General features: G+C 38.8%; 1 protein-coding gene across 1 annotated transcript in view; it reads left to right on the plus strand.

Annotated features, from left to right (window-relative positions):
- Positions 1–11,268, plus strand: part of LOC102819639 (calcium-binding mitochondrial carrier protein SCaMC-1-like) — an 88,797-nt gene extending 77,529 nt beyond the window's left edge. The window contains exons 7-10 of the mRNA XM_006866009.1: positions 2,200–2,307; positions 5,496–5,663; positions 9,485–9,635; positions 11,090–11,268. Coding sequence (XP_006866071.1) covers positions 2,200–2,307; positions 5,496–5,663; positions 9,485–9,635; positions 11,090–11,268 — 606 coding nt within the window. The remainder of the gene's footprint in view (positions 1–2,199; positions 2,308–5,495; positions 5,664–9,484; positions 9,636–11,089) is intronic.
- The last annotated feature ends 7,073 nt before the right edge of the window (positions 11,269–18,341 follow it).

The following is an 18,341-nucleotide window of genomic DNA, read 5'->3' on the forward strand; positions in this document are numbered from 1 at the left end:
CCACTTGGCCCCACACAAAATGGCGGCTCCTGGAGCAGCTGAGCGTCCTGAACCAGGAAGCAATGGATTTCTTGCTTCTGCCACAAACTCCCCAGCTGTAAGCCTTCCAAGCTTCTAAATATTCCTTTATATGTGGTTCAGAGTTCTGGGACCATCCCTGAGCCTGCTTGGTCAGGTATTCTGTGTTGTTGTTGGCAGAGCTCTTTGCTACACGTCCACCTGATCTGCCATCTTGTTTGTTCTCCTCCCTTTGTTTTCTAATACTTTAAAAGGTCTTTTGCAGCACATTATTTCAATGCAGTATGTTGCTTAATTTCTTGACTGCTGCTTCCATGAACATTGATTATGGGTCCAGGTAAAATGAAATCCTTGACAACTTCAATGTTTTCTCCAATTTTCATGATGTTGTCTATTGGTTCAGTTGTGAGAAGTTTTGCTTTCTTTATATTGAATCCTACTCTATACTAAAAGCTGTATTTTTGATCTTTATCAGCAAGTGCCTTAAGTCTCCCTCACTTTTCTCATGCAAGGTTGCGTCTCTCTTATAGGTCTTGCTAAAAGTATCAATGACCGGGCAATACTGACCAATATCCTGAGATTGTTCAACCAGTTTTCCTAAAACTACAGGCTCAAAAAATCACATGTTCTGCCTGCAGAGTTTTCACAGAAAGCAGTATCATCAGGCATTTCCACAAAGCATTCCAATCTCTTGAGACCCTAACTTCTTAGTCCTGATAATAAAGCCAGTACCATGTGTTTTAGGTTTTCCGCTCCGCAAAGATTTGTAGCCTCAGGAACCTTATACAGGGTCACTATGAGTTGGATCTGATTCGACCACACTTAACAACAACAACTGCAGTGCATTTTAGATTCTTGTGTGTCAGCCCCTCAGACTCACTAGCCAATTTCTATACTTGTTAGGGGTCACCTAAGGTGTTGTAACAAAAAGACTCTAAAATATAGCTACAGCAGCTAAATAAGATATAGGCAAGTGGTCCAGGCCTAACAGCACAGCTCTGACATCTTCAATATCTGACTTTGAAGACTGTGCCTGTCTTTGCCACTTCCCACATAGAAGGCTAGCAAATCTAAGGTGATGTCTTCCCACATAGAAGGCTAGCAAATCTAAGGTGATGTCTCAAACTTTGTACACTCATCTTCCCTGCACATCTCATACGTAGCTATATAACCTAGCTACAAAGGAGAAGAGGGACATGTAGCCTGTAGCTGAGTCTGCTTTATTACTAAGAAGAAGATAATGAATACTGGGAACAGTAGGCAATTTCTGCCATACTAATTGAACCAATTACACTTCTGATACCAAGTTAGTGATTTGAGAACCAGAAAGTTAGCTCATAAAGAGTAGCTGAATTGCACCGGTGATAGACTACTAGAGAAGGCAATCAGGAAATCAGCCTGCCTAGGAGCTGACAAGTAATCTGCTTGCTAAGGCTGTCTTGGATTCTGAAAGATGTTTCAGTTTAAATTTCCATGAAACGTGACATCCTTTAGTTCCTGTGAAGCCTGATCTTCAGGCTGGGTTTCCCATTTCCTTATTTACACATGTATTCATGTAATAACCTCCCTGTTACATGAGCTAACCTTAGCAAACTTGTTCCTTAAAACACAAAGAATCTCCCACACTAAGTTACTATTGCTAAAAAGAAATCCGGCAACCTAACAATATTAAATACTGTTCACAGGTAAATCGTGGTTCTACAGAGAGATCTAAGATTCAGTCTCAGTCCCCTATCTATCATTTGCATGTTGTTGTTTAGTGTCATCAAGTGGGTTCTGACTCATAGTGACCCTGTCTAGAGTTTCTTAGGAACGACTGGTGGGTTTGAACTGCTGCCCTTGTGGTTCAAACTGACCTTGCAGTCAAGCGCATTATGCAGTAATGCCATACCTGGGCTATTAAATACCACATTCATGAATATGCTTAAGTGATTTAATGCCTCTACTTACACTGCAGGAAGAAAAAGGAAAAAGTAGGCCTAATGGAGGTAGTATTTTACTTATTATCTTAGAAAATTAATTGCATAGAACTTAAAATCAGGTCTGCTGATGGTCTGCCAGTATTGAGTATCTGGTATACTTTTTACATCATTTTATGCCAGTAAGTTTTGTTATAAGCTTAGAAACAATATATATTCCATTTCATCAGTGCTATACATTTAAATATTTTTATTTATACAGTTTAAGAAATGGCTTAGTTTTGATGGTGCTACAATAGGAAATCTTGAGAGATTTATATCTGGTTCATTGGCTGGCGTAACTGCACAGACTTGTGTATATCCATTGGAGGTATGTATTCTAAAAATACAAGTTGTACTTCTAATGCAAATTATAACCCTTTATGTATGAGTCTCAAATCAGAATTTTATGCAAAAAACCCATGTTTATAGTTAACTACAGAATTTGAATCTCATATCAATTGTCAGTTGGCCTGAGTGCACTTTTTTTTTCTTAAGACAAGGTAATATTGTAGATGTACCAAGAAAATAAACTATTGTGTTGACTGTTCATTTTGCTTGAAACAAATCACTAACTTATGAAACAGGCAAACTTGTGTTGTGCAACCCTTAGGTTTAAGATATGTTACTATGCGCTACATGTTAGTATATGTTACTATGGCTATATGTTGGGCTACTAACCTCAAGGTCAGCAGTTTGAGTTCATCAGGTGCTCAGCAGTAGAAAGATGAGGACTTTTGTTCCTGTAAATATTTATGGCCTTGGAAATGCTATACAGGGTCACTATGAGTCGGAACCAATTCAATAGGACACCACCACCTCCTCTAAGTGCTGTGGAATCCAGAGAAGAGCTAGACTTGGATCTTGGTTGTAGAGTTTATGGTCTAGAAAGGGAGATACTACAGATACATTGTTATTCATGGTTGTTGTTGTTGTTAAGTGCCATCAAGTCGGTTCTAACCCATAGCTATCCTATAAAGGGTTTCCGAGGAATGGCTGGTGAGCTTAAACCTCTGACCTTGCAGTTCAAACCGACTTTGCAGTCCAGTGCAGTAGCCCACAGCACCACACCAGGACTCATGGTACAAAAGAGAAAATATATGTTCTAGAAGAAAAGTAAATATATATTACTATGGAAATTCAGAGGAGAAGTAATTATTTTCAGCTAGGGATTTAATGAGAGATGTGAATGGAGTGTGTGAGCCTGGCTTAGAATTTGGACATGCAGAGATGTTGGTGAAGAAGATTTCATATGGAAATAACAGCCTGAGCAAAGAATGGAGTTTTTTTTTTTTTTTAATATTTAGATTTGGACCAGGCAATGGCATAATAATACCACAGATGAAAGGTAGGGGTAAATCCGAAAGGGTTCTGAATGCATTGTAAAGAATTTACATTTCATTCCTTAAAAATATGAAACTATTTAAGACTTTGGAGCATGAATTATGATCTTTATAAAATGATCAGAGATTAGAGTGATGGGAAGACTAGATGCAAGATTATCGCCACCATTTGGAGAAATGATATGGGCTTGACATATGATAATGGATAGGGGAAGCAGACTCCATTAAAGCTGCAGTAGGAACTGACAGTGGAAAGCTGGAGATAGGAAGAGGAAGAAAGTGAGGCTCTACTTGGGATCTATGTCTGAGTGTTTGGGAGAGTTACAGCTGAACTATAGCTCTAGCTGTTTGTTTCTTTTGTTAGGTGCTGTTGAGTTGGTACCGACTCATAGTGATCCTATGCACAACAGAACAAAACACTGCAGGGTTCTGCACCAATCTCAAAATTGTTGCTAAGTTTGAGCCCATTGTTGCTGCCACTGTGCCAATCCATCTTGTTGGGGGTCTTCCTCTTTTTCACTGACCTGACACTTTACCAAACATGATATGCTTCTTCAGGGACTGGTACCTTGCGATAATATGTCCAAAGTATGAGAGATGTAGTCTGGTCATCTTGGCTTCCAAGGAGCACTCTGGCTGTACTTATTCTAACACAAATTGATTTGTTTGTTCTTTAGGCAGTCCATGGTTCTTTCAATATTCTCCTCCAACACCATAACTCAAATTCATCAATTCTTATAAGGTCTTCACTGTCCAACTTTTGAATGCAAATGAGCTTATTGAAAATACCATGGCTTGACTCAGGTGCACCTTAGTCCTCTAACAGAGCTAGACAATGGAGGAAGTAAATTGGACTCTGGGAGATGATGAGTTCAGGCTTACATAACTTTAATCTGAGTTGGTGGTGGAACTACCAAGTTATATTTGTCAGTAAGCAGTTACAAAATGTGATACTGAGACTTGACAAGCCTTGTTGTGTCACCTGCTGAGAAATGTGAGTTGAAGCCACGAGGTTGCCTAAGGAAAAAAAGTGTTTTAAAAATACTGAGAATAAAACGTTTGAGAAGTCCTAAATGTAGGGAGTAAGAGGAGATAAAGATGCCAGTGAATCAGATAGAGAAGATTTACTAAGGTAAGAGGTGAGTGAATTACTCTGAAGAGGGTAGAATGGGGTTATCCTAAGTGTGTGGTCCTGTAAATAAGTCCATAAAACAAAGCATTTCTTACTGATTACTGAGAGGCAGCTGCATCAAGATACACAGTTTGCCCAGACAAGACAAAGCTTATTCTCTTTTGCCTCGACTGTTTTCAAGAACCCTTCTCCAACCCAAACACATTGTGACACTCCATTTGTTTCAGAGTAGAACTGCTCCATAGGGTTTTCATGACTGTGATCTTTTGGAAGCTCTTCCCTTACATTCTCTAAGAGGAGAATGTTGGGCATAGAAATATTAATCATATACAGTCTACTGGAGCCTACTATTGTCTTTGTTTTTATAGAGTTTTGGTATGGGACTGTAGGATAAGTACTGGACTGCTAACCATGAGGTTGGTGGTTCAAACCCACCAGTCACTCCTTAGAAACCCTATACAGAGTCATAATGAATTGGGACCAGCTCAATGGCACTTAGCAAGAGCAGCATCGTCCTTATACCCCATGCCATGTCACTACTTTTAAGCACAAAAAGAACCCAAATCAAATTAATTTAATATATTTAAAATTCATTTAGAAGGGTTTATAGGTTATTACGTTAAGCTACTACAGTTCCCAGATTCTTAAGCATCTACAGAAGTTTTTTACATAATGCATCTTTACTTCAACATGACCATATAGTTTTCTTAATTGGAATTTTGGCTATGATCACTTTATTTTAAAGCAATAATGTTATCTCAAATGGGGTCATTTTAGAATTTGTTGCCTCACACACACTGAAGACATTTGAATGGGTATATCAAAGCCATAGTGATTAATTTTATTTTCCTGTTTGAATATTTTTAAAAATTTTGTGTTATGTCTGTTGTTCATAACTGTCAATTAGTGAGAAGTCAAAACTGTAAGTAAGATTTTTTCTTTTTTATTTCTGTGTTAACTAATAAATGTAAAATAATACAACTCACCAATTGTCAGATGAGTTGGATGAATCTGATCAATTTTTACTGTATTCTTTCACATTAGGTTCTAAAGACCAGATTAGCTGTAAGTCAAACTGGGCAGTATTCAGGAATGCTTGATTGTGGCAAGAAGCTTCTGAAACAAGAAGGTGTTAGAACCTTTTTTAAAGGTTATACTCCAAATGTGCTAGGCATTATACCTTATTCAGGCATAGATCTTGCTGTTTATGAGGTAGGTTTATTGTCATAATACGATGCTATATGTTAGATTAGAAAAATGGCATAATGGCAGTTTTTCAGTCTCAAAATCTTATGAATTACTTTTCATAAAGTGCCTTCTGACCAAGAAATGAATGGAATGGTTTTGTTTCACTTTTCTTTCTTTTTGCATTAGCAGTTTGGTTTCCTAAGAATAATTTTTGTTTGGTGGGGTTATTTAATTTCTTTTATAAAAACTTTTTATTGTGAATTGAGTGCAGGTTTACAGAGCATATCATCAGTTTTACATTCAATGAATCATGTACTTCATTTCATTTCAATAATTTCAATCCCCCCATTGTAGCATAATGTATCCTATTTCCTTCCTGTGATTCCTACTTTCCTCCCTCATTCTATAATAACTCTTGTGAATTTTGTCCTTAGGTAAATGCTGCTCTTTGATCATCAATTGTTTGATCATTCCATGGTGTGCATATTTCACTCATGTTGCTATCCCCCCTATATATCTATCTATCTACTGCTTGACTGAAAATTGAGTCACGAGGACCCAAAGGGTGACCAAGAGCCATAGTCTTGGTCAGTCTTCTGACCAGTATGCCTGGTCTTTTTTTAATATTTTGAGTTTTAATCCACATTGTCTCCCACTTTATCTAGGACCTTCTAATGTGATCCCCTGCAGAGCAGTTGGTAGTGGTAGCTGGGCAACTTCTAGATCTTTCGGTCACAGGGTTTTGGAGACTGATGTTCACATTTTCCATTAGTCTGTTGGACTCTTATTTTCTCTGCTCAAAGAAAGACCAATAGTTGCATCTTAGATGGACACTCATGAACTTTTAAGACCCAGTCACAACTCAGATAAGTAAGATATAGAACACTGTTTGTGGACTATGGTATGCTGATTGACCATGGTGTCCCCAAACACTGTGTTCCTGAGTCCCCAGGTCCAGCAGCTCATTCCCTCAAGGTGTTTGGTAATGTGTAAGAAATTTTCATCATTTTGTTGCCTGTATGCTCTGTGGCACTGTAGGCTAATGCATTGGACTGCAAAGTCAGTTTGAACTGCAAGGTCAGTGGTTCAAGCTCACCAGCTGCTCCTTGGAAATCCTATACAGGGTTGCTATGGTTTGGAACTGACTTGAAGGCACTTAACAACAATAACAACAATGCTTCACCATGTTCTTGGGTATGTTTGTAGCAAAGGTGAATATCCATGTACAAATATCTTACATGTTGGTGGATATACTCCCACTCTCCCTCCCATTTAGCCTGTATATGTGTCTACCCATAGATCACTGCTATCCCAGTACTGTGTATGCAACAGTACTTACCTCTGTTCTTTCCAACACTTGCACTCTTCCCTGTGTCTTCCCCTGCCTTCATCATTCTTCTGCCACCCTTCCTCGTGTTGTATATTGCCTTTTCCCTCACCCAAGTTAACCTGTGTTTACCCTCTAGCTGGACTCCTGGTGTGGGGCTTTAGGATAAGCACTGGACTGCTAACCACAAGGTTGGCAGTTCAAGCCCATCAGATGCTCCTCAGAAACCCCATATAGGGCCGCTGTAAGTTGGAATAAACTCGATGGCACCTAACAACAAGAACAAGAACAAGAACAAGGTGTCTTATTTTTAGGAGGTCCCAGTCATCTGTTTTGTCTTTTGTTGTTTTGTGCATTCAGCTATGTGAGATAGGTATCAGAGCCCCTAAGTTTGTCCCTATTTTTCATTGATAAAACTTTGTAGGAACTGGTATTGGCTCTTGCTTAGTTGGGATTGCTGAAGGTATATCTGTGGCTGGGCTGTATGAGTACAGTTTCTGTCTCTTGTGTGGGATAAGAAGAGAAAACACATACAAGGAAAACCAAAACAAACACATAAGCAAATAAAAGTGAAAAAGATAAAGGTGAAAAAGAAAAAAAATCAGGTAGCAGGAAGACAAATTATTATAAAAACTAAAAAGAGAAAAAAGGGAAAGGAAAATAAAACAGTGGAAGAGAAAAATAAGGAAGAAAATTAAAAGAAAGAAAAAAAAATAATCAAACCAAGGAAAGGGAAGAAGAAAAGAGAAGGAAACCAGGTAATAATAGAGAAAAATCATGAGAAAAATGAAAAGTGAAGAAAGAGAGTGGAACAAGGTAAGAGAAGAAAAAAAAAAGCAGAGATAGGATTAGAAACAAGAGACGGGAAAGAGAAGAAGCAGAAGAAAGAATAAACAATCAAGAACAATAAAAAGAATAAACAAGGATAGGGCCAGACCCAGAGAGCTGAAATTTCTGGGGGGCTCCTGCCAGCCAAGGAATTCATGAGGTGGGTGGCGAGGGATGGGAAGATGGTATTCCAGGCCCTAGATAGAGTTTCTATAGGCTTAAGTATTGTCCATGTTCAGGACTCCATCTGGAAGTAGTTCACACTAAATGAAGCTGGGGTCAGGATCTTTGGGATCTACAGGGCAGTTGAGACAGGGCGGCTGGTAAGAGAGTTCTTGCTAGTCTAGAGCTGGCCTCATGGTATTTGGAATTTGGAGTTCTGCAAGTCTGAAGCAGAGCTCACCTGAATTCATGTACTGGGGTGGTGCGGCTGGCACTTGCCTCACCATAATACAGCTCACAACTGTATACCTGTGACCTCCAGGAGAGATGTGGGGGCTGGCCACACCGCTGGTCACTAGGGGAGTGTAGGGACTATGAAAGGACACCTTTCTTGTCACCAGCCATCCCTATGCATCTGCACCTTCAGACCATCTTCTGTTTCCAAAGCTGCTCACAAAAGTTCAAGATGGCTGTGCTGAGTCAAGGCCATCTGTTCATCAGTTTACCTTCCTTTTTTCGCTGCACCTGTTTAATCCTCTTTTCCTAGTAATTATTCAGTCCACTTCTCTCACCTTTCCTGTGAATCTCAGGGTTCCCGGATTATCATCTGTATTTGTTTCATTTGTTCTCCTGTATCTGTTGTAAATGGTCTGTGTAGCATGTCTGCCTAGTCTGTCATCTTGCAGGAAGCCTTGATAATGTTTTAAACCAAATATTTCTGAAACAATCCGCCCCCCCCCCAGCCATTTTTATTCAAAGGGAAGCAAATTTGGAATTATAAATCTTTCTTAAAAGTTGGTAAGATACAGTTTTGTCAGTCTAGGATGGATTGTGCTGACTTCCTCTCTGTTAATACCTTTGAAAATCTCAGGAATTTTGCTTGGGTCTTTGAATATCATTGAAAACCAAACCAATGGACCAAACAAACAAATAAACAAAACACATATAGAGACACAAAAGAGGACTTTGTTGTTGTTGTTGAGTGCCATCGAGTCGGGTCCGACCCATAGCGACCCTGTACAGGGTTTCCGAGGGTGTAAATCTTTACGGGAGTAGAAAGCCTCATCTTTCTCCCGCGGAGCGGCTGGTAGTTTCGAACCGCTGACCTTAAGGTTCGCAGCCCGATTCGTAACCACTACGCTACCAGAGCTCCACAAAAGAGGACTAACATGACGTTATATGAGCTTGTTTGTTTGAAAATATCTCTGTACCCTCTCCCTGGTATGACTGTAGGTACATATTCTTTTGTATAGCCAGGACTGGGATTGATCTTCTATAAAAAACACAGGTTTTGAAATGAAATGATCAAACTTGATATCCACTTATGAGCTTTGTGACTGGTACACATAACTGAGTCTCTCTGATTTAATTTTCTCATTTCTAAAATTTGTCAAACAGAGCTACATTATTGGCCTGTAAAGTTTCTGTAGGAATTAAATGAGATAACATTTATTGAAATTCTCAGTATAGTCTCTCATGAAGAATTTGCTCAAGGTTCAAGGATATCTACTACTCTTTTCTCTGTCAGCTTTTGAAGAATTATTGGCTAGAACATTATGCAGAAGACTCTGTAGACCCTGGGATAATGATTTTGTTGGGATGTTGTACATTATCTAATACTTGTGGTCAGTTGGCCAGCTTCCCTTTGAACCTAATTAGAACTCGAATGCAGACTCAAGGTGAGTTGTTTTTTGTTTGTTTGTTTAGAGAAGTAATGATAACTAACTTAAAAAGCATGTCTAAAATAAGTAGAAATTGATGATTTTCAAAACAAACACTGCAGAAATGATAAATAAACCCAAAGCAAATTTACCATTTTTTAAAAGTTAATTTGTTTTTGATTTGTAAAGCATGAATTTTAAATTTATGTTTTATTGCCCAGGACCTTTTGTGGTTTATAGATTTTATCTCTTTTCTAAAGTTCTTGTTGGAGCCATCCCCATTTCCTTATACTAGGAAGTTCCATGTAGAACAGCAGAAAGGTTTTGCTTTTTTCAAATTCAATGAATAATTACTCAACATGAACGTATAATTTCCCCTCAGTTTGGCTACTGCTGTCAAGTACTACAGCAGGGACTTAATACATTTGTGAATTAGAGCTCAATTATTTTGTGCTCATTCACATGTTGTCGTTGCTAAGTGTCATCAAGTTGTTTCCGACACATAGAGATCCTGTTTCTGGACTGGTGGGTTTGAACTGTTGACCTTATGGTTCGCAGTCAGATGCTTATTCTACAGCGCCACACCAGGAGTCCTCTCATTTATAGGGAGGTGTTATTAGGCAATAAGGAAGGTTATATGTTTTGTTTCTTTCTATTTGAAATGTTAGCAACTTAGAGTTTAAGAAATTAACTTTATCATCTTTCAAGATGAACAAAGTAAACAATCCACATAATTCTATTATCTTCCTGACTAAAGTTATATTCTTTTGCACTCTTCCTCTCTCTCTCTTTTGTTCAATTTTACATTTTAATTTATATTGTAATTCACATGAAGAATCTCCATATCCAGACAATCACTCATTCAGCTTTCTATCAAACTATGTCATAACCAGTACCAAAAGCTCCTCTGAGGTGCCTTATGAAAGACTTTTCAGTACTTTCTGTGATGGTATGATTAGGCCACAAGTCAGACATGACTATGAAGAGCTTGAACTGTTGCTAGTGCATCTCAGGAACTGAGTTTTTAGGTTTATTAATTTTGTAATTAAAATGTAAGGAACCCTGGTGATGCAATGGTTAAGTGCTCAGTTGCTAGCTGAAAAGTTGGTAGCTGAAAACCTCCCAACATTTCAGTGGAAGAAAGACCTGGTGATCTGCTTCAGCCAAGAAAACCTTAGGGGCGAGTTCTACTCTTTCACATGGGGTTGCCATGAGTTGGAATTGACTTGATGGCACCAATATTTGTTCTAATTTAAATTAGATTGAAATAGATACATGTCCAGTGGCTGCCATATTAGACAGTACAATATGATTATTTAGAGGAGACAAACAACCGAAAAGCTAATATAATGTCATGTTAGTCCTCTTTTGTGTCTCTATATCTCTATATGTTCTCATTTATCGATGGACTCTCTTAATGTATACAGATTAAAATTTTGAATTATATTGATTCTTTCCCTTATTATATATAGCCCTGGTGAAAGGAGGACCAACACCTTCTATGATTCATCTCATTCAAGAAATATATCACAAAGATGGAAAAAGGGGATTTTTCAGGGGTATTACCCCAAATCTCATAAAGGTGCTTCCTGCAGCAGGCATTGGTTGTGTAGCCTATGAAAAAGTGATACCCCACTTGGGATTAACCTAGAAGTGAAATATTAAATTGTTGTCATTGTCATAATCTCTTAATTGTATTATAAGATGTGGGTTGTAACGAAATATTTATCTTTCCATAAAAGGAAAGACAATGTCAAATAATTGTTAACACATTTTTTCTTTATTTTATATATTATAAAATCTATAAATTAAATAATTTTTATAAAGTCCCTTTGTACCTTAAAATCCTTACTGTTCATAGCTTTCTCACAAGTCTCCCTTGAAACTTGAAATTTGCTTTTTATTGAATTTATACATACCATAGAGTAACATTATAAAGCATTTGGTCAGCTGTCAAAGTTAATTTTAACTTTTTGTATTTAAACATCTCTCTCTTTTTTTTTTTTAAAGCTGAGTTTGAAATGTTTTATACACTAAAAGAAAAATCAGTGCATTTAAAATTGATGTTATACCAAACAACCCAGTCTCTGTTTCTCTTCTTTAGCAAAAGTAGAAAGTTTTTATAATTTTCTAACTCCTTCTGTAAAAAATGGCATGGCAGAGGTATCTGACCTCATCTGACTTCACAAGAGGGAGGAGGATCAAGATCAAGACTGATGCCTCTGAGGTGGAGGCCAGACATGCCTCTACCCTCCAACCTTGTTACCAGTTCTGACACCAGTTGCTCCAATCACAGTACTTTCTACTCTGCTGAGTTAATAATTCATTGCAATGGCCACACAGAACTCACAGACAGTGCTCATTATTGGGTTTATTAGGGAAATAGCAGGTTAAATCTGGAATTGGAATCAGGGAATAGCAGGTTAAATCTGAAATCAGGGACACCTCTCTCTGACTCTTGATCTGTTGGCCTCATGGCTCCATGGCCTCAGGAAAATGTTACAAAGCCCTTTTAGCTCTTCCAATAAGTCCCAGAAGCATCCCACTCTGCCAGTAATCCTCTGCCCCAAGGTGCTCAGCTCTAGCTCCATGGGTTGGCAACCCTAGCTTCACCAAGTGCCCAGAGAACCCCCACACTGCCAGCAAGCCTCCTGTATAAAAGTACTCAACTCTCTTGCTCTGTGAGTCTGGAAATCCACTGCACTGTCTCTTGTTGGTCTCCTAATTCCTCTGATGCTTCTTGCAGTCTTTCACAGTCTCAGCTCTCTGTCTCTGCCCTGGATTGAGGAAGTTTAGTGCAGGGATCTCTGGTTCACTCCTGGCTCTTCTTTCTTGGTGGTCATGAGATAGCACCCCTTCTACCTCTGGGAAGTCTCATTTTAAGTCTAGTTGTTGTTGTTGTTGTTGCTGTTAGGTGCCATCGAGTTGGTACTCACTCATAGCTACTCTATGCACAACAGAATGAAACACTGCCCAGTCCTGGGACAACCTCACAATTAATTGTTGCCACGCATGAGCCCACTGATGCTGCCACTTTGCCAATCCATCTCGCTGGGGGTCTTCCTCTTTTTCTCTCACCCTCCACCTAACCAAACATGATATCCTTCACAGCGAAGTATGAGAGACGAAGTTTATTTCTGAAGTATGAGAGACGTAGTTTAGCCATCCTGGCCTCCGAGGAGTACTCTGGCTGCACTTCTTCCAACACAGATATGTTGATTCTTTTGGCAGCCCATGGCACTTTCAATATTCTCCTCCAACACCATAACTCAAAAGAATCAATTCTTCTACGGTCTTCCTTATTCACTGACCAGTATTCACATGCATATGAGGTTATTGAAAATACCATGGCTTGGGTCAGGCACACCTTAGTCCTCAAGCTGACATCTTTGCTCTTCAACACTTTAGAAAGGTCTTGTGCAGCAGATTTGCTTAATGCAATATGCCATTTGATTTCTTGATGGCTGCTTCCATTAATGTTGATAGTTGATCCAAGAAGAATGAAGTCCTTGGCAGTGTCAGTCTTTTCTCCGTTGATAAGAACGTTGTTTATTGGTCCAGTAGTGAGGACTTTTGCTTTCTTTACATTGAGATGCAATCCATACTGAAGACTGTGGTCTTTGATCTTCATCAGTTAATGTTTTAAGTCCTTTTCACTTTCAGCAAGCAAGGTTATATCATCTGCATATTGTAGGTTGTTAATGAGTCTTCCTCCAATCTTGATGCCACGTTTTTCTTCATATAACCCAGCTTTTCAGATTATTTGCTCAGCATACAGGTTAAATAAGCATAGTGAAAGAATACAAACCTGTCGCTCACCTTTCTTAATTTTAAACTATTCATTGTTCCCATGTTCTGTTCAAACAACTGCCTCTTGGTCCGTGTACAGATTCCTCATGAGCACAATTAAGTGTTCTGGAAAACTCATACTTTGCAATGTTGTTCATAGCTTGTCATGATGCACACAATTGAAAACCTTTGCATAGTCAGTAAAGCATAGGTAAACATCTTTCTGGTATTCTCTGCTTTCAGCCAAGATCCATCAGACATCAGCAATGATATTCTGTGCTCCATGTCCCCTCCTTAATCTGGCTTGAACCTCTGGAAGTTCTCTGTCAATGTATGCTTGCAGCCACTTCTGTATTACCTTTAGTAAAACTTTACTCACATGGGATATCAAAGAGATTGTCTGATGATTTCCTCATTCTATTGTGTCACCATTGGCCTTTTTCATTACTCTTGAAATAATAGTTTCATGGCAGTTTAATTAAAATTAATGCAAAGATATTTAATTTTTGTAGACTTTAATGTTTTCCTTTAGCCACGATATTTTTATACTCTTTCCAGAGCATACCTTTTCCTGGTATCAAGGTACTTAGGAAACCAAATAAGTAATGAGAAGATTAATGTTGCCCGACTCGATGGCACTTAACAACAACAACAACAACAATGTTGAATTAGATAAAAGAGAGGATATATAGTTGTTATGTGCCATGGAATCAGTTCCGACTCTGACTCATAGCGACCCTGTACAGGGTTTCCAAGGCTGGAAATCTTTATGGGAGCAGAAAGCCTTATCTTTCTCCCACGGAACAGCTGGTAATTTCAAACTGCTGACCCTGCGGTTCGCAGCCCGATTCGTAACCACTAAGCTACCAGAGCTCCGTATATATATATATATATATATATTTTTTTTTTTTTTGAAGAAACATTTTACTTAGGCCCCACATAAGTAAAGGAGAAAAGTTGAGAACCTTTTACACAAAAGGAAACTGAGACCTGAAGCAAGAGAGAAGAAAGAGTTGTAGAATTTTAATTAAACTAAGCCACAGATCACTGGACAGGAGAAATGTAATTCTGTAAATTCATGTAAATTCTGGCAGTGGTGTGTAAGATACTTGAGTAATGGTGGGAGACTTTCTAAAAATGTGGTAAATATATATGCAACAAAACATTTTCCGTTTCAACTTTTTTTCACACGTGCAATTCCATTAGTATTATGTTTATGTGTTTTAACCATCATCATGTCCTGTTTCCAAGTTTTCCATCACCCTTAACAAAAGCTCAGTGTTATTTAAGGAGTGTGCTCCCATTTCCCCCACTGTCTGCCCAGTCCCTAGTTGTTAAGTGCTGCCAAGTCGGTTCTGACCCATAACAACCCTGTATAGGGATTCCAAGGAGTGGCTAGTGAGCTTGAACTGCTGACCTTGCAGTTCAAACAGCTTTGCAGTCCGGCGCATTAACCCACAGTGCCACACCACCTCTAGTATCCTCTACTAATTACTATCAAGTCAATTACAAATCATGTACTTGTTAGGTGCCATTGAGTCAGTTCTGACTCATAGCAACCTTATGTACAACAGAATGAAACGCTGACTGGTCCTGCATCATCCTCACAATCATTGTTAAGCCTGAACTCATTGATGCTGCCACGATGCCAGTCTATCTCATTGGGGGGTTTCCCTCATTTTCACTGACCCTCCACTTTCCCGAGCATGTCCTTCTCATGGGACTTGTCCCTCCTAATATGTCCGAAGTATGAGCAATGCAGTCTCACCGTCCTAGATTCTAAGGAGCATTCTGGTTGTACATCTTCCAACACAGGTTTGTTTGTTCTTCTGGCAGTCCATGGTACTTTTCATATTCTTTTTCAATACCATACTCGAATGCATGAGTTTCTTTATGGTCTTCCTTAATTCATTGTCCAATTTTCATATGCATACGAAGTTACTGAAAATACTATTACTTGGGTCAGGTGCACCTTAGTCCTTCAAACTGACACCTTTACTCTTAAACACTTTAAAGAGGTCTTGTGAAGCAGATTTGACTAATGCAATCCACTGTCAACATTTCCATGAATGTTGATAGTGGATTCAAGCAAAACTTTTTGACAACTTCAATCTTTTCTCCATTGATAGTGAAGTTATTTATTGGTCTTTTCGTTGTTTAAAAAGATATTTGCATTGAAGAAGTCATTGGTCTTGCAAAATTCTATCATGTGATCTCCATCATCATTTCTATCACTAAGATCATGTTTTTCAACTACTGATCTTTGTTTCCAACCTTTGTATTCCAATCACCGGTAATTATAAATACATCTTGATTGCATGTTTGATCAATTTTATACTGAAAAGATAATTCTTCAATTTCATCCACTGGCTTTAGTGGTTGGTGCGTAAATTTGAATAATAGTGGTATTAACTGCTCTTCCTTGTAGGTGTATGAATATTTTCCTATCACAGACAGTATTATACTTCAAGATAGATTTTGAGATGCTATTTTTGATGATGAATGTGATGCCATTCCTCTTCAACTTGTCATAATTGGCGTAAGAGAGCATATGATTTTCAAATTCGAATGTTCAATACCATTTCAGCTCACTAATGCCAAGAATATTGATGTTTATGTGTTCCATTTCGTTTTTGACAACTTCTAATTTTCCTCTAAATTCATGTGGGATATATTCAAGGTCATATTTTGGCTCTCATGGACTTATTTTCATTTTCTTCAGCTTCAGTTTGAATTTGTGAGCAATTGATGGTCTGTCCAACAATCTTCCCCTGGCCTTGTTTTGACTGATGATACAGAGCTTTTCCATCGTCTCTTTCCGCAAATGTAGTCAATTTGATTTCTGTGTATTTCATCTGGTGAGGTCCATGTGTATAATTGTCTCTTATGGTGCTGGAGGAGAATATTGAAAGTGCCATGGGCTGCCAAAAGAACCAATAGATCCGTTTTGGAAGAAGTATAGCCAGAGTGCTCCTTGGAGGACAAGATGGCCAAACTTCGTCTCTCATACTTTGGACATATTGTCAGGAGGGACCAGTCACTAGAGAAGGATGTCATGTTTGGCAAGGTAGAGGGTCAGAGAAAAAGAGGAAGACCCCCAAAGAGATGGATTGGCCAAGTGGCAGCATTGATGGACTCAAGCGTGGCAACAGTAGTGAGTGAGGTTGGCCCAGGATCGGGCAGTGTTTTGAACTGCTATGCATAAGGTTGCTGTGAGTTGGTACTGACTCGATGGCACCTACCAACAACAACAACAACAACAACAATTCTGTCTAAAGAAGGTATTTGAAATGAACAAATCATTGATTTTTTCAGAATTCTAGCATGCGATCTCCAGCATAATTTCTATCATCAAGGCCATATTTTCCAACTACTGATCCTTCCTCTTTGTTCCTAACCTTTGCATTCCTATCACCAGTAATGATCAATGCATCTTGATTGCATGTTTGATCAATTCCAGATTGGACTGGGCAGTGTGTTTTGTTCTGTTGTGCATAGGGTCACTATTAGTCAGTACTGACTCGATGGCACCTAACAGCAACAATAATTATCTTAGATTTATACTTCATGCATCCCATGTTCTGATTATTAATGAATGTTACAGCTGTTTCTTTTTATTTTAAGTTGTGTCCCATCAGCAAATGAAGGTCCCAAGAGCTTTAGTCCATTCACATCATCACGGTCAACTCTATTTTGAGGAGACAGCTCCTCAACCTGAGGGGCTTATCTTCTGGCACCATATCTGACAATATTCTGGTGCTATTCACAGTTTTTCAATATTCAGTATTCTGGTGCTATCTGACAGTGTGCCACTTCTATTCATAAGATTTTCAGTGGCTAAACATTCAGAAGTAGTCCACCTTGCCTTATTTCTAGTTTGTCTTAGTCTGGAAGCTTATCTGAAACCTATCCGCCATAGATGAACCTGGCATAGCTTCCAGCATCACAGAAACTCATCAGCCACCACGGTATGAAAAACTGATAGATTAGTATGCATACTACTCAGAGTGCCCCTGTAAGATAGAGTAGGACTGCCCCATAGGATTTCCAAGACTTTATGGACTGCCACGTGTTTCTCTTGTGGAATCACTGGTGGATTAGAACTGCTAAACTTTAAATTAGCCTCTGTGTGCTCAGCCACTGTGACACCAGGGCTCCTCTACCCCTGGTAACCACTAATAAACTTTGGTCTCTATGCTGTTTCTGTTAAATGCTGTTGAGTTGGTTCCAATTCACAGCGACCCTGTGTAGGGTTTCCAAGGAGTTTGAACTACTGGCCTTGGTCTCAATACACTTGTCTGTTGTAGCTATTTCATGTAAATAAAATCATGTAATATTTGTCCTTTTGTGACTGACTTATTTCACTCAGCTTGATATTTTCAAGGTTCCTCCATATTGTCACACGAAGCTTATCACTAAGCTTCAAACTGGTTCTTCGCAGTTCTGTCATGGTTGATGAAGTGAAACCAGAACAGTACCGAATTTATAACATGGGTGAACCAGAATGATAAATGGAATGGTAAGAATTATAGGTCAACGCATTTCTAGAAAAAAACCCTTTTAGAAAACAAGGACAGCTTATGCAATAACATCGAAACCAAATTTCTTGATCAGCAGAGTTGGTAGCAATGATGCCCCACATAAAGATGGTGGCCATTCTTGTGTGCATGTGTGTCACTCTCCACAGCCCTGACAATAATCTAGTATACCACATCAAGATCCTTAAAGGGCTCACTACAACTCTTCTGAGTCTCCCATTCTAGGACTTTGACCCGTAATTTCAAGAATTCAAGTAATATTCTGCTTGACACAAATTTTAAAAAATTCAAGCCTGTTCTGATTTTATTTCATTGACCATGACTGAACTGGTTTGGAGTCCTGGTGCATCGAAGTGACCCTTGTATAGGGTTGGTTCAAATTCACCAATTGCTCCTT

The sequence above is a fragment of the Chrysochloris asiatica genome, unplaced genomic scaffold (genome assembly GCF_000296735.1).
Source record: "Chrysochloris asiatica unplaced genomic scaffold, ChrAsi1.0 scaffold00085, whole genome shotgun sequence".
Taxonomy (NCBI): domain Eukaryota; kingdom Metazoa; phylum Chordata; class Mammalia; order Afrosoricida; family Chrysochloridae; genus Chrysochloris; species Chrysochloris asiatica.